Raw genomic sequence first — 19,483 nt, 5'->3', positions numbered from 1 at the left:
ACTGCTCAGAGTCTGGTTTCTCGCTGAGACCCCATTTCCTCTGCCTGCCCCCTGACAGCCTAGAGGTCTATGCGGAGGGCAGGATGGCAAGTGAGATGATGTTGAGTGGAAAGAGCAGGTCTTTGAACTCAGGAGCTAAGAAAGCATCAGAGGCAGGTGGCCTGGGGGGTCAGGGGGAGGGGAGGGGGATCACAGGTGCAGCTGCCTGGGGAGAGCAGCATGAAGGAGCTGGGGCCCAGGCTTGCCTCCCTATCCTGTGTTCTCTAGCAATCTCCATCTCTTGACCTGAACCCCCAATCACAGGTACCTGATCTGATTCTCTTTCCCCTTTTATGGAGGGAGCTGTTGCTGGATGGGGAGGGTGGGGTGGATAAAGCCTGGAGTTCACTTCCACAGGGACTTGGGCCTGGGGGCAAATGGGGCTGACTGACTTCCTTGACTCCTTGGAAGCTGCCAGGGGCTGGAGAAGGGCAGGTTGCAGCACTGTGAGGAGTGAGAGAATAATAAGGCTTGAGGGCAGGAGGGGAGAGAATTAGCTCTTCCCTGAGGGAAAAGCCTGGCAGAGGGGTTCATCAATATTCGTCCCTTAGATTTGAGTTTGAGAATTGGCTTTACTGAATGAGAAAGTCACCATGGAGCTTTCATCAGGGCACGTGGGTCCCCCTCTAGTCCAGCTGCATGGGCACTGGGTGAAGTAAAAGACTAGAAATAAGGCTCTCACCTGTGCTTAGTCCAGAGCAGGGGCCCCAAAAATGGCACCCTAGAGAGACTTGAGTGGCCACATCTCATGATACTTCTTGGAAGAGGAAGCGTTGGACAAGAGATGGAGGAGGACTGTGGGAGGAATGACAATTGGTCAAGAACTGGGTGGACAGGCCCCAGGAAGGAAAGACAAATCTTGGGAAGCTAAGAGGGAGGTGAGAAAGAGCCATGGCAGGAGGGGGAGAAACTTGTTTACTATTAATGCAAGAAACCTCTCCTGAGGGCCTTCTGTGTACAAGGCACTGACCACACAAGGCACGCATTTTTGAGCACAGCAGAGCGGCTCTCACCCTCTGGCAGCTAACATTCTCCTGGAGGAGGCAGCACGCAATACTTATGCAACGCTTTGATTTCAGTGTGGTGAGTGCCAGGCATGTGGCAGAGAAATGATGCCCTCCAGGGGGAAGCCTGACACAGACCAGGCCCTGAGGTGTGTGCAGAGCCAGACTCAGGGGCAGTGACAGGTCAGAGGCTGCCCCTTTGCCTGGTCCCCAGGGCCTAGCAGGCCCCTCAGCTGAGGTCCCAGGAGGCTGGGCTTGGGAAGAACTGAAGCAGTTGGGGATATTAAGTCAGGATTCGGTCCGGCCCTGCAGTGTGGTTAGGTGGAGCTCACGGACCAGGCTCCCCACTTCCACCAGAGGCAAAGTAGGCAAAGAGGCTAGAGCAGGAGGGGCTGAGGCTGAAGGGTGGGAAGGCAGAGCAGTGGGGCTGCCTCTCTATCCCCTGCAAGGCCTGAGGGGGACCTGTGCCCTCAGGCAGAACTGCAGACTTTCCCTTACTTCTGTTTCCTTCTCTGGACCCCACTTTTCTGTTCCTCTCTCTGGATCCCACTTTTCTGTTTCTCTCTCCAGACCCTCATCTTTGTATCCTCCCCTAATTTCTTTCTTTCTTTTTTTTCTTTTTTTCCCGAGACAGAGTCTCACTCTGTTGCCCAGACTGGAGTGCAGTGGTGTGATGTTGACTCACTGCAACCTCCGCCTCCCAGGTTCAAGTGATTCTCCTGCCTTAGCCTCCCGAGTAGCTTGGACTACAGGCACACACCACCATGCCCAGCTAATTTTTGTGTTTTTAGTAGAAACGGGATTTCACCATGTTGGCCAGGATGGTCTCGACCTCGTGATCTGCCCGCCTCGGCTTCCCAAAGTGCTGGGATTACCAGCGTGAGCCACAGCACCTGGTTTAATTTCTTACCAAGTTCTCTCTGAAGGGAGGAAACAGGCAGTGGATGTGATGCCAGGAAAACTTTGGCCTATTTGGTTTCCTCTCTGACCCCAGCACTTCCAGAGTGGCATTTGGGGGTGGGATGGCTCTGCTCTGATGCTGGGAAGGGGACCTTGGCCCTAGCCTGCTTTCCTTGTTACCCACATCCTCCCCCCACCCCCAGCCAGTGCTCTGGATCCAGCCTGACTGACCAGGCCTGAGAGACAAAACTGGGCATCTCCTGAGCAGGGCCCAGGGCCCTGCTAGGACCTCTCTTTCAGGCTCCTGCAGTTGCCCCTACCAAGACTCTGAAACAAAGGGACAAAGTGGGCACAGGGTTTGAGTCCTGAACAGAGTCCGTGAGCCCAGGATGAGTTGGAAGATGGGAGCACTTAAGACAAAGGTTTTGGGAAGGCTGGGAAAGTTGCAAAGAGGGGAGTGGTAGGAGGCAGTGGGTAGTGTGGGTGTTCAGCCTCAGAACAGAATACAGGGGTGAGGAGAAAAGTGACTCTTAGGGAAAGTGGCCACAACTGGAATGGGGCAGCCATTGCAGAACACTGGTCACTCAAGGTCAGATGCAGTGTCTCGTAGGACCCAAACAAGACACACACACACACACACATACACACAGAGAGACACAGACACAGACACACTCTCTCTCTCTCTCTCTTTCTCTCTCTCCTCGAGAAGCATAAGTTGGGGGGAGAAAGCAGTTACTCATTTCTGTACATTCCTACAACAGTAAACTTGCCGGGAGTCAGGCTGCTTCCCTCCCTTCTAGGGGCATCCCCAGCCCTGCCCATCTTCACCTGCTCTTCTGGTTTCTGTCACCCTGTCCCTACCCTCCAGCCCAGCATCACCACCACAGGTCTGTTCGACGACTATTTCCTCATCTCCGCCATGCACGGCTAGCTTGAGCACCAGCCAGAGGAATGTGCCTCCGGGAGAGTGTGGGGTTTCTGCTTTCGCCTCTGCAATTTCCCTGCAGCTCCCAGCCCTGTGAGCCCCAGCTTGCCCACACTGGCCTCCTAGAGGAGGCAGGAGCCCATCCCTCCTCTCCCTCCTATCACTGTCATAAGTGGCTCATGAGTGACTGGTGACCTGTTAGTCCTAGGAAGGTTTGGCTTGGCGCCCATCAAGGCTCCAGCTCCCTGCCCCTGCCACTGACCCCAGGAATGGGCAGGGGAGGAGATGGAGGAACTGAACTGGAACAGCCCTTGGGGGATGGAGTCTGGGCAAGAGTCAGAGGGCCTTAAACCATGCAGAGCCAGGAGGTAGAGTCCAGAGGAGGATACCTGGATCTCTGCTCAATCTCTTCCCACTGTTGACCAACCATAGGCAAGGTCGACTCCTAGGGGTGTTGTGGGAGGCTCAGCCGCAGGCCAAGGTCCTGGCACAGCCCTTATATCCCCTACGGCTTTATCTCCCAGTTGGCCTCCAAGCTGGTCATTTCCCACAGTCCCATGGGAGGCCTATTAGTGAAATTTTCCTCCAGTCACTCCATCCCACCAATCACTCTCAAATGTCACAGCTGAGCCTTGTGAACAAAGTTGATAGCACAGGATAGAGGAGAAATGAGTAGGAGACAAGAAGGCAGCAAGGAGGGAGGGAGATGGCATGAAAGGCCTTGAAATCAAACTGGGAAACTAGCTCCTCTCCCTTCCATCCTGCTGAGGCTACAGGCCCATAGCAGGCACCAGCTGACTGCTCACTGTTCCTGTTCATTTCATTTCCACCCATAATCATTAAGCATCAACTTCACGCCAGACACTGTGCTGGGGAGGGAGAGCCAATCAGATTAGTGTGTTAGGGAGATAAAAGATAATTCCAATAGGATCTGGGGCCCTGAAGATTTGGGACAGTGTCTGCTGCTCAGTTTGAGCTCTCCAGTTTACAGCAAAGTTCCCGGCACTTAGAGTAAATGTTGTTGAATGAATTCAAGATTCCTTGAAGATTCTTGTGGCATTGCATAGTAAGGACTGAGCAAGGCAAGGTTGAGAGTAGCAATCGGGGCAGGAGGTAACAGTGTACAATGGTGTTTAGGAATATGGACTCTGCAGTTAGACTGCCGGAGTCTGGCTGTATTACTTATTAACTGTGTGACCTTGGGAAAGTTACTTCGTCTCCCTGCGACTCAGTTTCCTCACTCACAAATAGGAATTGTTCTGAGGATAAAAAGATGTATATAAAGTGACTAACAGTATTCTGCACATAGTAAATACTGGAAGAGACCATTATTGGGCTAGAACAGTTGCAGTGGGGATGGGGCATAACAGAGAGATGCAAGAGATGCTTCATTGGTTGAATCAACCTGACTTGGTGTGGGAGGAGGAATGTAGGGTATCAGGCTCCTTGCTTAGGCAGTGGTGGAGTTTGGAAACAGGGAGCTGAGAGAGGCAGAGCAGGAGGAGAGGCCTCCTGGGGCAGGAAGGGAATATGAGGTTCCTGTGAAGATCTGGGAAACTATGGGCTCACCTTGTGTAGAGCTCAGCAAAGAGGCCAAAGTGGGGAAAATCAAGCCCAGAGTCAAAGGCTGGTCTGAGAAGCCCCCTTCAACCTCCCACCCTCCTTAGCTATCCATGGGAGCCTCTGCCACCTGCTTGAAGGGAATGGGGGAGGGTTCAAGGACGTCCATGCTCTGGCAGGAGCTCATTGTCCGAGTAGAGTGTATTAAGGGGTCCTGCTGATCAGTTTCCATCATCTGTACCAAGGTGTGGGCAAATGGCTGTGGATATGAGTTTTTCCCCCTTTATAGGAGCTGTCAGTATATTTCAGAGGCAGGACTGCAGAGTGGTAAAGCACACAGGGTAGAAACCACCTGGGCAGAGTCACTCACGGCTCTACCACTTCCTAGTGTGGGACCTTGGGCAAGTCATTTAACCTCTTTGTGTCTCAGGTCCCTCACCTGTAAAATGGGATAACAATAATAACAACCTCATCTCATAGGGTGGTTGTGACAATTCAATCAGTGGATATATATAAAGTATCAAGAACAGGGCCTGGTGCATGTTGACTATTGTTATTATTATTTATCTGTCTTAACACACCTGTCAGGCATTTAATGACAGTCAGTGGAGGGTGGAGGCAGTACCAGGACATGGCATGATTGTCCCCAAGATGATTCACCATCTTGCTTGGATGCGTTTCTCAGACACATTCCCAGTCCTCTGCCCCTTCTAGGCCTTCGCCATGATCAAATATCTGCTGAGCAGTAATTCTACTGGCCTGTCCTCATCCAGGGATTCTGAGAAGGCAAAAACCTGCCCCGTCATCTGCTTTGATGGCAGGCTGGGGGCCTTGCCTGTTAGAGATAGGACAAGCTAGAAATGGGACACATAAAAGATCCACTCCCTATGATCTCCCCAGGCTAGGAGCCAATAGGTAATCGCCCCAGGCCCTCTTCTTAGTCTATCCAAAGAGGGGGAATGAAAAAGAGATGGAAAAAAGAAAGGCAAGAGTAGTGTTGAAGGGGAACATAGATGGGGAGTGGGTTTGGGACACTTTCATTTTCACTGATTTGAAAGACTTTCTTCCGATCCTTGGCTCCCTGAGGTTCCCCCACACCTCAACACAAACATATTCGATTTCCCCCTTTTTTTTCTTTTTTTTTTTTTGCAATGGAGTCTCACTCTGTCGCCCAGGCTGGAGTGCAATGGAGTGATCTCGGCTCACTGCAACCTTCGCCTCCCGGGTTCAAGCAATTCTCCCACCTCAGCCTCCTGAGTAGCTGGGATTACAGGCGTGCACCACCATGCCTGGCTAATTTTTGTATTTTTAGTAGAGACAGGGTTTCACCATGTTGGTCAGGCTGGTCTTGAACTCCTGACCTCGTGATCCAACCCCCCCCTCAGCCTCCCAAGGTGTTGGGATCACAGGCGTGAGCCACTGTGCCTGGCCTCAATTTCCCTTTTTTGAGTACTCTCCTAGGCAGTCTAGTCTACATTAGAAGAGAAAATAGAATACATACAGAGTATACACAGTACACCGTGGGGAGTACGTGGAGACAGACAACCTGGATTCATGCCCGAGCTCCACCATTTACTAGCTGTGTGACTTTGGCAATTTACTTAATATCCCTGAGCCTCAGTTTCCCCATCTGTAATGTGAGGATAACAGCAGTACCTACTTCACAGGATTGTGGCAGGGATTAAACACACGGAAAGCACTGCCCGCACATGATTAGCTTTTGTGGCTATACTGAAATGTCTACAGGTATACAAGTGTCCTGCCTCACTCCCCCAGCATCTTTTCCACCTGCTCAGAGTAAGGGCAGCAAGAATAGGAAATAGGGAACCCCTTTGTGACCCTACTGCCAGTCTCAGGAAGCCTTCCTGCAAGAACTTCTAGGCCAGGGCACTGGCCCCAACAACCCAAAACTCATGACTCCATCCCCCTAACTCTTCCCCATGCATACCTGTGACTCCCAACTTGTCATCCTTTCCTACCGGTTTCCAAGTTGCTCTTCCTTCTTCCAAATTACCAGAACTTGGTTGAATGAATTTGGGTCTGAGGTCAGATTCATTCTCAGGCTTCCCTCCTTCCCCAGAGAGGCATTTAAAACTCTACCAGCGTTTCTTAACGTGTGGACACAGCGGATGACCCGGGGTGTTTGTTCAAAATACAGATTTTCCATTTCATGCCAATAGGATTGAATATGAATTGCTGGGGACAGCGCCTGCTAGTAAGCTTTTAGTAAGCTTCTGGGAAAGATTTTTTATACACATATACATTAAAAATGATATTTTAATCACAATTAAAATTCCTATCCCCACTTTCAAGAAAATAATCATTAGTGGAGGATGGGGGTTTGGCATTCCAAAATTGGGGGTCTAGGCTTTTTAGAGCTACTTCTTCCCAGTCCTCCCCCAACTTCAAGAAAATAATCATGGTGGAGGATGATTGGAGAACATCCCAAAGTTGGGGGTATAGGCTTTTTAGAGATACTTCTTCCCAGTCTGGGCTGGCTCAACAGCAAAGGGAAAACGGAAGAGAAGAGGCAAAAAAAAAGTCCTAAAAAGCTGGTGGCGGGGCGTTCGCCTCCTTCCAAACCCTCATGATCGTCCTGAGAAATTACCGCACGAGTCGCTGTCTCCGGCCACTGTCTCTCCACCCTCTCAGGAGTGGGGCGAAGAGGCCCGCGCTGGGTCACTTGCACAGTGGTGGAAACTGAGGCCCAGGGAGGCGTGGGGCCTAGGTAGTAAGCCTGCTTAGCAGGGCGCTGGAATTCCTGGTCTCTGCCTCAACCTACCCGGCCACCAGGGAGCGCGCGGTAGGGGGCGTGGTCCTCGAACGCCTTCTGCTCCCCTGGAAGCTCTGCCACAACCCCAATCTCCTCTCATGGCCGCGACTCTGGTCCTATCCGTCCTGGAGAGCGGTCCTTACTCTCCAGCCTCAGTTTCCTCATCTGCTCCCGGTGTGTGTGCTGGGGCAGGGGGCAGTGGGGCGTGGGTCTGGGAACCGAACTGCGGGGGGCAAGGCGGCGGGATTCCTCGCGGGAAAGTCGCCTAGTCCCTCCCACGGGGGGCTGGAGACCCTGAACTGAAACAGAAGGCAGACGCCCCCGGCCGGGAAGCGGCCCCAGCCCGGATTTCCCTCCCGGGTGGGGCCGCAATGACTCACCCCCTCCCCCCTTTCCCCGGTTTCCTTGTTTGCATTTCTCCTCCCGGCCACGTGGCGGCCAGTGCAGCCACTCACCGCCCGATCCCAGACACCCCGGCTGTTGCGGCCTCCTGCACACACCTCGGGGCGGCTCCTGCCCCCTGGGGATGCTCGGCTCAGGCGGATGTCCACTGTACGTACCCGCGGGTGCGGACTCCAAAGCCTGCCGGTGCCCGCCCCCTTCCCCTACGTTCTCCTCTACCGTAAGGCAGGGCGCCTCCTCCCCGCCCCCTCCGCCAGTCAAGGGGAGGGGAAGGGGGCGGGCAGCGCAGGGGGTGTGACAGCTCCCGCCCGGACCGGAGCCAGCGCAGCCTTGCTTCAGCGCCCGGTGCCAGCTGGCTTCTTCGTCTGGGACGAAGGCGGAGGCTCGGGGCTCCTTGTCGCCGGTGGCTGGGTGGCGTCCCCCCACCAAGCCCCCACCCCTCTACTCACCCAAGAGGAGCCTCTCCACCAAGCCCTGCATCCTGCTGCCCTGGCAGCCGGTCCAGCTAGGCACTGGCCCCGTTCGCTGTACCTGGACTTATCCACCGGCTTCCTCCTGATTCCCTTATCAAAGCTGATGGGGGTCGCTGGGGACCGCCCAGCCTTTTGTTAGAGCCTGCACGGCTGTGCGAGCTTCAAAAGAAACATGAAGGTGGGTAAGGTGGGGTCAGGGTTGAAGAGGAGCAGGAGAGGGCGGGAGAGGAAGCTGACACGGTGGGGAGTTTGGGTGGGAGAGAGAGGGTTGGTCAGGGCTGAGGAGGAGGGGAGAAGGGTTTGAGCCGAAGCTGCATTTCTGGGAGACCCAGTGAATCTACAGCCTCATACTGGGAGGTGGTGGAGATCCCTGCAGGGGCATGGGCAGTGAGATGGGACAGAATTCCAAAGAGGACTAAAAAGGGCCTGATCTTTTCCAAGAGCCAGCTGGAGACCCCTAAGTGCGCCAGACCGGCAGGCCCCAGTAAAGGTCTTCCTGTTCCTCCCCCCAGCTCCTGGCAGGGCTGCAGCACCTCCGCCTGACCAGTCCAGAGGACTCTAAGGAAGTAGTTCTGCCTGGGGCAGTTGAACTGTGGTCCAGCTGCTCCACTCCCGTCCCATGGCTGTCCGCTTTCCTCCCTGTGTCACAGGTGGGCTGGCCAGGTGAGAGCTGCTGGCAGGTGGGCCTGGCTGTGGAGGATAGCCCAGCTCTGGGAGCACCGCGGGTGGGACCCCTCCCTGACGTGGTGCCGGAGGGGACACTACTCAACATGGTGTTGAGGAAGATGCACCGGCCCCGAAGCTGCTCCTACCAGCTGCTGCTGGAGCACCAGCGTCCGAGCTGCATCCAGGGGCTGCGCTGGGTGAGTCCCTTTCACCTGCCCAGGTGCCAGGGTCAGTACCAGGGCTAGAGGGGGGCCTGGATCGTGGCTCGGCGTGCTGCTGGTGGTCCAGCTTGCTCTGGGGGTATAGAGTGGTACAGCTGCGGTAGACAGTGGGTCAGGAAGCTTGTCTGCAGTATGCGTGGGTGGTTCACACAGCTGCAAAGTGTGTGTCTGTGTGTGTGTTCTGCCCAAATGTCTCTGGGCATAGGAGGAAGGGGAACGGGATTTGTTCTCTGTCACCTCTGTGAGCCAGGCATCGAGTGAGGTGCTTGTGTGTTCTCTCCAGGTGAAGGTGGGAGGTATAGGGGCCAGGTCAAGGGGTTGGAGTGAGGTAAGCTTGGTTACGGTTCTTGGGTACGTCACTGTGGCAGCATTCTCCTTTAGTGAGTTACTGAACTGTGCTAATTCTGTGTTTTGGGCTTGGGGTGAGGTGGTCATGTGGACGCTGCTTGGTACCTGCCTTTGGGGTCTCAGGGAAGGATTCTGAGACATTTGGAGAATCTGAGATGACCGAAGTGCCCTTTGCTAGTGAGAAACATTTCTGGACCTGAAAGAATGAAGGAGAGAGCAGGAAGGGGAAAGAATGGTGGGATTTGGGAGGCAAGATAATGGCTGTACTATCCAAATCGGCAGAGACTAAATAGAGTAGCTTAGCTTGAGATTCAGTTACATCTTTACTGCATGTGTCCACCCGGGTTTCGCTATGTTGCCCAGGCTGGTCTTGAACTCCCAGGCCCAAGCAATCCACCTGCCTTGGGCTCCCAAAGTGCTAGTATTACAGGCGTGACCCACCGCGCTTGGCCAGGAGCGTTCATTTCTTTTTTCTTTTTCCTTTCTTTCTTTTTTTTTTTTTTTACTGGAGTCTTCCTCTGTCACCAGGCTGGAGTGCAGTGACGCCATCTCGGCTCACTGCAACCTCCGCCTCCCAGGTTCTCCTGCCTCAGCCTCCTGAGTAGCTGGGGCTACAGCTGTGCACCACCATGCCCAGCTAATTTTTGTATTTTTAGTAGAGATGGGGTTTCACCATATTGGCCAGGATGGTCTCTATCTCTTGACCTTGTGATCCGCCTGCCTCAGCCTCCAAAAGTGCTGGGATTACAGGCATGAGCCATTGCACCTGGCCGAGAGTTCATTTCTTATTGGCAAGTCCTTTCGAGTAGAATAACCACTACCCTCTCCCTCCTTCCCCCTACCTTGCCCAACTGCCATTTACGCTGAGGCTGAGTTGAAAAAACTGAGACCCACCAAGATGAGGGGCTCTTCTTTGCACTCAGAATTGAGAGGAGAGTCCAGGTGTCAGTACTGGTAGAGCTGTTCTCTACTAGGGTCTTCCTTATCATGAACCTGGGTCCTCCCCCCCTACCCCTCCAGCTCTCTTCTCTGGGTCATTGGCTGTACCTATTGCCTGGAGCCAGTGGGCTGGAACCCTCCCTCCCTCCTTCCCTCTTAGGCTATAATTATTTGTGCATTTCCTGTCCCCTTCCCAGCTTGTAGAGGCAAGGTAGGGGGTAGGGAGAAGGTCAGGTGCCAGGACAATGAGGTCACTGGAGGATCCCCTGGGACTTGAAGTCTGGGAGGGAGTGGAGGAGGCCACCAGGCTGTTTCCTGACTCCCCACAGCCCCCAGAAATGAAGGGCTGGTGTGCATGGGGAGGCTGGAGAGGTGGGGGTGAAGGTTGCTGGAGTGTAAATGGGGTCAAAGGCACAGAAACAAGGCCCTTCCTTGCCAGGCGGGCGTTGGTGACTAGAGGGAACTTAGATTTTTAGTGTTTAGAGGCAGGCGGCCGCTCCCTCTTCTGATGACCATCTTTGGGGACTGGGGTGGGGAGGTTTCATTCCATCATTCCTGTGTTTGAGAGGCTCTGGGTACCTGTGAAGCTGTACCTCTTACCTCTTGATGATGCCTTTAGCCCAGGGAAGGCTTCCATGAGGGAATGAATGAGTGCCAGCTGTGAGCACACACACCCACGGTAAAGGGGTGGAGCCCGAGTCCCAGGAAGACAGCACTGCCAGTTATTGATGCCAGACCTCCCTCTTCGAAAGCCAAGGGGAAAACCCATTAACCTCCCAGAGAAGAAGTCTGAAGACAGCTCTTTCCATTCCTACCTAGACCAGGACAAGAGAAAATGCAGGCGGGTTACAGTAGGAGAGCTTGCAGTTAGATACAGACTAAGATAAGACTTAACAGCTATGGCAAAGGTGAAACTGGAATGGAATGGAAGAACATCTTTGGAAAACATGAGGGGGGAGGTGAGACCTTGTCTGAAGTCTGGGGGCAGGGGCAAGATCAGTGACCTCTGGTGGGTTCTATTAGCTCAGGGAGGTCTGAGATGATTCTCTTTGTGCGACTGTTTTTGGGGAAGTGACCCTATTTTGTAACTCAGAGAACACACTTTCATCCAATCTGTCCAAATAATAGCAGCAGCTAATAGTTATACAGTACTTATGTGCGAGACATTATTGTAAGAGGTTTACCTTTATCATATCAAATAATTCTCACAACAGCCCTGTGAGATAGGTATTAATGTCATCATCTCCATTTTATAGATGTGAAAACGAAGTCACAGAGAGGTTAAGTGACAGGTTCAGAGTTACACAGCTGCTAAGTGACAAAGCTGGGCTTTGGTCCTAGGCAATCTGGCTGCAGAGTCCAAGCTCATAACCACATAACCACCACGCTGCACTTCTCTCTTGCTACAAATAGTAACACTGACACCTTAAGGCATCACCTCACCCCATGCACCCTTCCCCTGTCCCACCACAAGCAGCTTTAGCCTAACATGTTAGCTATGGCCCAAGGGAACTGGTCTGACAGGTCCCCAGGCTGTCTGGCTCTGTGCCTGTCTCTCCAGCCGGGCTCTGACATTCAGTGACAGGGAGTGAGGGTGGGGCAGGCCACAGTGCTGGTGCCAGGGGAGTTAGCGCCTCCTCTTCCACCCCGAAACCTTTCTGTTCAGGAATGAGAGGAGGGAGTGGGTGAGGACCTTCACCTTGACCCGTATCAGCTACTTCTTCCCAACTGAGAACCCTGAAACTGACATGGTATAGCTTTTTTTTTTTTTTTTTTTTTTTTTTTTTGCACTGTGTCCTGATAATAGGGCCCATCATGAAATAATAACATCTGATCAAGTCAACTAGCATTTACTAAGTAGTTACTGTGATCCAGGCACCATTCCAAGTATTTTATATTATTAACTTTTTGATCCTCATAACCCTTTGTGATAGGTACTATTCTCATCATCAACCCCAGTTTACAGACGAGGAAACTGAAGCACTGAGAACTTCAGTAATCAGCACGAGCTCGCATAACCAGATGGTAATGCAGAAGCTAGGATTTGAACCCAAGCATCTGGCTGTGGAGCCCATACACTTGACCACTGCCCTTGAATAGCAGCCCTCTCTCCCCCGCATCCTAGAAGGTTGCCATGCACACAAACATCCTGGGGGCACAGAAAGGGTAGAGTAACAAACCTATCTACCTTTGTCTAACCCAGTGGTTTCCAAACTTACTTGCCCACGGAACTTGCCTGAAGGCAGAATACCTCTACTGTCTGTGTCCATAGCACAAAGCTGAGGAAACATGGGGATAGGCATCATGGGAGACGGACGGTAGGGCGTAATGCTAAGAGCATGGCCTTTGGAATCAGACAGACACAGGTATGAATCCTGGTGCCCTTACTGACCAACAGTTAGGGCAGGTTGTAGAACCTTGGAGCTTTCTTTTCTCTAGCTGTGAAATAGGAAACAAATACCTACCTCTGGGGTCAGCACCAGTAGCAGAGTCACTCAGTAGAATCTTACCTTTCTAAATAGTTGTGTGATCTCTCTGGGCTTTTGCTTTCCTTGTCAAAATGAGAGGGATTCCTTAAGGTCCCTGCCTCCGTGCTCATGGGCTAGGGCCTATTCTCTGACCTGCATGCTCATCCCCTGGGGGAGGACAGGAAATGACCAGCCTGGCCATGTGACCCGGCACCTCCCCTCCTAACGTGCCCTCTTCCAGGTCAGAATAATACCAGGAAGGGGCTGGTGCTGGAGCCTGGGTTGTGGGCTCCAGTGGGAGTTGGGGCAGGGACTGGGGCCACCTGGGCATTTTGACATGAACAACAACAAGTCATTAGCACTCAGGCACTGTTTGTTCCTACACAGGGGGCTGGCTGGGTAGCATTCCTGCCCTTCCTCCCTTCCCTGGCTCCTCCTCCTCCTCATTTCCTGTCGTTAAGTCTCCAGGGCTCTGTGTCTGGCACTGGGCTCGGCCCCATGACCCGGGCAGGGATACCCTTGGGACACCTAGTGACTTCCGCCCAGCCCTGGGCCAGGCGCCTGCGCATGCCAGACCTCAGGCCTCTGCCTGGGCACGCAGTGCCAAGATGCCTGTGCTCAGGGCCCTGCCAGCACCAGGCCTGGTTGTACTGCAACTCCCCGACAGGTCCTTTTCAGGGACCCCAGGGCAGATGGGAAGCTAGGAGAGAGGTGGCTGGTGAGGGGAGAGGAAAGGGGTAGGTGGGGTGGGTGTGGGGAGACTGAGAATGGGAGCACTTCTGGGTGGGAACTGGAACTTCTCCACAGCTGTCTGGCTGTCCCAAGTGTGCACGACTGAGTTACACAAGGTACCTCACCTCCAGGCTTTTATTTCCTCGTAAGTCACAGAGGACAGACAATGCCTGCTCTGCCTATTTTACATCTGATCCTATTTTACATGAGATCCAGTGAAATCAAGGGGGTGGTTGTGCTTTGTAAACTGTACAGTGAGCTCTTTGAGACGGCTCATAGACGGTAGAGCATCCTGTCCAGAGATGCCCACAAACCCCAGTTCTCAGGTGGCAGGAAGAGAAGGGTCATGAGGGGCTTTCTTGGCCATTATTCCGGGGTATACAGGCCCGGGAATTCCAAATGGCTTGATTGTTACCAAGGGCAGGGAATCCTTACTAAGCAGTGTTTCCGTGACAAAATGCGTCTTCCTGAGCCAGTCCTGGGTGCCACCAAGGACTTATTCACTCTTGCAGGGCATGGGCTAGCAACATCTCAGAGAAGAAAGACGCTTTCCAGCAAGCAGCTCCACCCTAATGCCTCACAGATGAGTACTAGCTAACATGTGCATACAGCTCTATGCCAGGCAATGCTTTAAACATTCGACGTGTAGCAGCTCATTTAATTCTCCCAAAGCCTCATGAGTTGGTATCATTAGTGCTTTATAGATTTTATAGTTAAGGAAACTCAGGTCAGGAGGGAGAGGTTAAATCACTTGTTTCAGGTCACATCTTCAATCAGTGGGGGAGCAGATTTGAATCCAGGAGCCTGGCTCCAGCGATTGTGTTTTTAACTACCAGGCTGATCCGAGGCCCAGAGATGGCAAGAGACCTGCTCACGGGCCTGTGGAAGGGCACAGAAGCTGGCTGGGGACCAGGCCTGTGACCCCAGCCCAGGAGCGGTCATTCCTAGGCTTCCTGAGCTGCTCACATCCTGGCTTCCGTCTCACGGGCCTTCTTATCTCATGTTCTCATGCTTCTTTCAGCTCCTTCACTTCTTTCCCCCAACAGTGGCAGTTCACCTGGGGGTGTGGGCACCCCTGGGCCCTGAGTAAGCAGAATGGGTGCCTTGGGACTCTCATCTGTAAGGAGGCAGTCTTTGGGTTGGGTCTGGTGATCAGGATGGCAGGGTGGGAAGAGGCGATGCCCAAGGCACAGGGTGCTGAGTGAATATTTGTTTATTTGCTGAATAAATGGCCACATGGATGCATTTGGGGTTGGGGCCTAGGCAAGGGTGGAAGTGATGGGGGAGGGGAGGTATCCAAGAGCTGGGCTTGAAGGCCTCACACTGATGTGCACACTTTCCCTGCTGCCTCCAGACACCACTCACCAACAGCGAGGAGTCCCTGGATTTCAGCGAGAGCCTGGAGCAGGTAGAAGCCTGGGTGGGGTGGAACTGGGACAGGCAGCACCATGAGGGGTTCAGACCCTGAATCGCTGTGCTCTTCCTCCCTCCAAGGCCTCCACAGAGCGGGTGCTCAGGGCTGGGAGGCAGCTGCATCGGCAACTGCTGGCCACCTGCCCAAACCTCATCCGAGACCGGAAGTACCACCTTAGGCTCTATCGGTGAGTGGAGGCCCTGCTGCGTCCCTGCCCAGCCTCCCTGCTTTCTCTCCGTTCCACTCTATTTCAGGCACCTGGGCCTCACCCTGCTTCTAGCAGAGGGACGAACCAGGCTTGGGTCTCAGAGGGTGCCTTTCTAATGCAGAGTTCCTCCCTCTCCCTGCCACCCTCCTTCCACTGGCCTGTCTCCTTCTACCTTCCATAGGCAGTGCTGCTCTGGCCGGGAGCTGGTGGATGGGATCTTGGCCCTGGGACTTGGGGTCCATTCCCGGAGCCAAGCTGTGGGAATCTGCCAGGTGCTGCTGGATGAAGGTGCCCTCTGCCATGGTGAGCCCGAGCGCAGGGTGGGGTGCCCCGGGCTGGGCTGGGCTGGGCAGTGATGGGGACAGGACAGGGCAGTCCTGGGAAGCAGGCATTACTTGGGGAGTGCTGACGGGTGGCATTGCTGTGGGGTTTCATATCCACATGGCCTCAATTTCCTCTCCTCCCCCATGCCTGGGCCTCTGCCCCCCAGTGAAACACGACTGGGCCTTCCAGGACCGAGATGCCCAATTCTACCGGTTCCCCGGGCCCGAGCCCGAGCCCGTGGGAGCTCATGAGATAGAGGAGGAGTTGGCTGAAGCTGTGGCCCTGCTCTCCCAGCGGGGGCCTGACGCCCTGCTCACTGTGGCACTTCGAAAGCCGTGAGTCAGAATCCCTGCACCCCATGACCCCAGACCCCACACAGCACTCAGATTCCATGGTTTCTCACACTGATCTCTGGGGACATCCCTCACCTGTTGTGGAGGGAAGGGAACCTGGCTGGCGCAGAAGCCCCTGGCCCTGACTGCCATGGACTCACTGTGTGACCTGGATCCCTCCACACTCCCAAACCGACCCCAAGTCAGTTTCTTCCTCTGTAAATGAGGGTGTTGGGCCAGGGGGATCTCTGAGGACCCTTCCCACTCAGAGACACAGTTGTGGCTGAAAGCAAGGGAGTTTTGGAAACTGCAGTCCGGTGGGTCCAGGTTCAAATTCCAGCTGGACCGGCTACTGGCTGGGTGACCTTGAGCCTCCCCATGCTAGTTCCTGTTCTGTCAAGTGAGGATGATTGAACTGCTCCTTAGGCTTGTTGTGAAACAATGCATGCAAAATGCTCATCCCAGGCGCTGCCACACGTGCGCACTCAGTGAAGGTTAGCCACTGCTGATAACCGTCACTGCTGAGGCACCGTCTGGGCTTCGGCTGGGTGGGTAGAGTGGCTCCCTGCGCCTGGCGGGCCCACAGTTCACGGTGTGCTCCCATCCCTCCTGTCCCTGCAGCCCAGGTCAGCGCACGGATGAAGAGCTGGACCTCATCTTTGAGGAGCTGCTGCACATCAAGGCTGTAGCCCACCTCTCCAACTCGGTCAGTCCCGCCCCTCCCAGCCCTGTGCTGTCCCAGGCATCTCCTCTTCCTGTGACTTCCCTGAAACTCAACTGCTGGGCCAGAGGGCATTTCTCCACTTCCATCTAGGGCTGGAAATTTTCAGTCTCATTTCTTGCCCCCAGCGCTACTCTGTCTGAAAATCCTTCCGCCTCTCTCAGCCCATTTTCTCCACTTGCTTTGTCTCCTGCCAAATCCTGGAAACACCTGACCTGGCCACATTTCTGTCCCTCAGCACTTGTGTCTTTGGACCTAACCACACCCCTAGCAAAAGCCTGGCTGCTCTGCACATGAACTTGTCACCACTGACTCTCCTATCTCCACCACACAGGTGAAGCGAGAATTAGCGGCTGTTCTGCTCTTTGAACCACACAGCAAGGCAGGGACCGTGTGTAAGTCCAGCAGGGCACAAGAAGCCAGGCACAGGGCCTGAACATGGGCAGAAGGATGTGTGAAGGAGTGGTAGGTGCCAGGAGGGCCTGGTCTGAGGTATGCCTCTGTCAGTGTTCAGCCAGGGGGACAAGGGCACTTCATGGTACATTATCTGGAAGGGATCTGTCAACGTGGTGACCCATGGCAAGGTGAGCCCTCCCTCCTCCCCGCCCCAGTGCCCTGGGTCCTAACTGCTCCCTGGTCCGTTCCTCATGGGTAGTGCCTTTGTTAGTCTACTGCTGCTGACCCTCTGTGTCTCCTGTCTGGGTTGTTTTCCTGCTGTGGGTCTGTCCTGGCAAGGGCTGGGGCTGGCAGGGGTGGGCTGAGACTGAGGCCTGGCTGCAGGGGCTGGTGACCACCCTGCATGAGGGAGATGACTTTGGACAGCTGGCTCTGGTGAATGATGCACCCCGGGCAGCCACCATCATCCTGCGAGAAGACAACTGTCATTTCCTGCGTGTGGACAAGCAGGACTTCAACCGTATCATCAAGGTGCTGCTGCTGGGGTCGGGGAGGGCAGGGGCCGTTCGTCCACAGAAGTGATGTGGGGCGAGAAGTAGGGACCAGAGCAGAGGGCCTGTAAGAAGCAGGGCAGGTAGGAGACGCTGGGCTATGACGGCTGGCAGTGGGGACCATGGCCCTGGGTATGTGTGAGAAGGTGAAGCCTATAGGGCACAGCAGGGGTTCAGCGAGACCAGTGACCTCAGGCGCAGTGTGGGAGACCAGGGGAAGGATGGGTGTGCACGGGGCAGGGGACTAGGCTGTGGGGCAGGAAGGATGCATGGAAGGAAGGGAAGACTGAGGAGGTGGAGCCAAAGTCAGAGGTGGGAGAAGGGCTGTGGGTCCCTGTGGGACCCTCATGGGGCTCAGGGGCTGGAATGAAGGAGGTAGATGGGAGGGTCTAAAGCTGGAACATCATGTGTTGAGCATGGGGTGTGGCCTTTTCTCCAGGATGTGGAGGCAAAGACCATGCGGCTGGAAGAACATGGCAAAGTGGTGCTGGTGCTGGAGAGAGCCTCTCAGGGCACCGGCCCATCTCGACCCCCAACCCCAGGCAGGAACCGGTAACATACCTGCTATGCTCCCTCTCCACACTGTCTCTCCTTTCATTTCCCAGTCTTTGCTCCCTTCCCCTGTGTCATATCCCTGCCCTCTGGCCACCCGTGGATGGAGAGGTATTGAGGGACCAGGATGCACCCGCTGAGTCAGTCTCTTCCCTGCCCTAAGGTGGGACAGGGCTGGCTAATCGAGAAAAACGATGTAATTGATTATTGATGTCTGCCCAGGTGTGGGACTGGGGAGTGGTGGCACCAGTGCCATAGATTGGCCGTTTCTGCTAGGTATACAGTGATGTCTGGTACCCCAGAGAAGATCCTAGAGCTCCTGTTGGAGGCCATGGGACCAGATTCCAGTGCTCATGACCCAACAGGTAAGGGCAAGAGACACCCTGTCTGCTTTCTAACTCATTGGGTGGTCCATGCAGCCTGGGAGAGAGCCAGGTACCCTGCATCTGACCTCACCGAATGCTGGATGGGTCTGTACAGTGGTTGGCAATAAGTCCTCTTACCTGTGCTCTTGGCTTAGTGGGGAGCACTATCACAGGGGCTGGACACTGCTGGTACCTTGCAGGTGGTGGGACGTGGGGAAGGGTCCTTCCATCTGTCCATACACCTGTGCTCAGCAGACTTGGCCTCTGAAGCCTCCTCCCATCCCCCTACCCTGTCCTACAGAGACATTCCTCAGCGACTTCCTCCTGACCCACAGGGTCTTCATGCCCAGCGCCCAACTCTGTGCCGCCCTTCTGCACCAATATCCTTCCAGCCCCAGGGGGATGGTGTGTGTAGGGGATAGGATGGTGCATAGGGTTGAGAGAATCTTACCAGTGTGGCTGTGCTGAGTCCTCTAAATGCCAGCCTGCTGCCAGGCCCAGCTTGCCTGGGGCCTGGGCATCCTGCCCGTCCTTTGCCTCAGGTGGGTGGCCCTGGTTGGATATTGTGGTTCCCTTGACTGGTGCCCACCTTCCATGCGGAGCCTGCGGGTGGCAGTGAGCAGGAGCGCAGCACCTACATCTGCAACAAGAGGCAGCAGATCCTGCGGCTGGTCAGCCAGTGGGTGGCCCTGTATGGCTCCATGCTCCACACTGACCCTGTGGCTACCAGCTTCCTCCAGGTACCTGGGAGTGAGGCACAGCAGGGCTGGGCTGCCCGGGGTGGACACAGCTACAGCCATCTCAATGCATCTTGGCTCTTCTTAGAAACTCTCGGACCTGGTGGGCAGGGACGCCCGACTCAGCAACCTGCTGAGGGAGCAGTGGCCAGAGAGGCGGCGACACCACAGGTGATGCTTTGATTCCGTTAATTTGTCATTTCCATAACTGGCAGTGCCACGGGGACCAAGAGCATATGCTCTGGAGTCAAGCACTTGGCTTCAGATCCAGGCTGAACCACTTACTTCAATTCCTTGTTCTTAGCAGTCCCCTTGCTGTTCACCCTCACGCCACACGTCCATCCATTCTCATGCGTCATGCACTCATTCATTTATACATTCTCATATCCTGAGTGTACCTGCTGTTCTCACTTCCTCCATTGGGCATGCATTT

The 19,483-nt window shown here is 54.5% G+C and overlaps 2 protein-coding genes and 1 long non-coding RNA gene across 6 annotated transcripts in view; 1 reads left to right on the top strand and 2 right to left on the bottom strand.

Annotated features, from left to right (window-relative positions):
* The window catches only part of SLC48A1 (solute carrier family 48 member 1), a 27,653-nt gene extending 14,802 nt beyond the window's left edge, over positions 1-12,851 (bottom strand). The window contains exons 1-2 of the mRNA XM_037997222.2: positions 12,761-12,851; positions 10,851-11,065 (exon numbers count right to left, since the gene is read on the bottom strand). Coding sequence (XP_037853150.1) covers positions 10,851-11,019 — 169 coding nt within the window. The 5' untranslated portion in view covers positions 11,020-11,065; positions 12,761-12,851. The remainder of the gene's footprint in view (positions 1-10,850; positions 11,066-12,760) is intronic.
* Positions 6,571-7,736, bottom strand: LOC140712758 (uncharacterized). Its single transcript, XR_012094486.1, has 2 exons — positions 7,657-7,736; positions 6,571-7,384 (listed from the first exon to the last, which is right to left on the bottom strand). It is a non-coding gene; the product is annotated as an uncharacterized lncRNA (long non-coding RNA).
* The window catches only part of RAPGEF3 (Rap guanine nucleotide exchange factor 3), a 24,689-nt gene continuing 13,130 nt past the window's right edge, over positions 7,925-19,483 (top strand). Inside the window, exons 1-15 of one of the 4 annotated variants that reach the window (XM_073020666.1) lie at positions 7,925-8,254; positions 8,727-8,939; positions 14,805-14,858; positions 14,945-15,051; positions 15,254-15,375; positions 15,563-15,731; positions 16,350-16,434; positions 16,784-16,844; positions 16,957-17,033; positions 17,230-17,376; positions 17,836-17,948; positions 18,225-18,313; positions 18,615-18,693; positions 18,903-19,053; positions 19,139-19,221. In XM_073020666.1, coding sequence (XP_072876767.1) covers positions 8,249-8,254; positions 8,727-8,939; positions 14,805-14,858; positions 14,945-15,051; positions 15,254-15,375; positions 15,563-15,731; positions 16,350-16,434; positions 16,784-16,844; positions 16,957-17,033; positions 17,230-17,376; positions 17,836-17,948; positions 18,225-18,313; positions 18,615-18,693; positions 18,903-19,053; positions 19,139-19,221 — 1,556 coding nt within the window. In that variant the 5' untranslated portion in view covers positions 7,925-8,248. Of the gene's footprint in view, positions 8,255-8,588; positions 8,940-14,804; positions 14,859-14,944; positions 15,052-15,253; positions 15,376-15,562; positions 15,732-16,349; positions 16,435-16,783; positions 16,845-16,956; positions 17,034-17,229; positions 17,377-17,835; positions 17,949-18,224; positions 18,314-18,614; positions 18,694-18,902; positions 19,054-19,138; positions 19,222-19,483 lie in introns of those variants that run through there. The other 3 variants (XM_073020664.1, XM_073020663.1, XM_073020667.1) reach the window with 3 other exon arrangements.

The sequence above is a fragment of the Chlorocebus sabaeus genome, chromosome 11, assembly GCF_047675955.1.
Source record: "Chlorocebus sabaeus isolate Y175 chromosome 11, mChlSab1.0.hap1, whole genome shotgun sequence".
Taxonomy (NCBI): Eukaryota; Metazoa; Chordata; class Mammalia; order Primates; family Cercopithecidae; genus Chlorocebus; species Chlorocebus sabaeus.
Note: the sequence above shows the minus strand (reverse complement) of the source record. Positions and strands in the feature narration are given on the sequence as shown.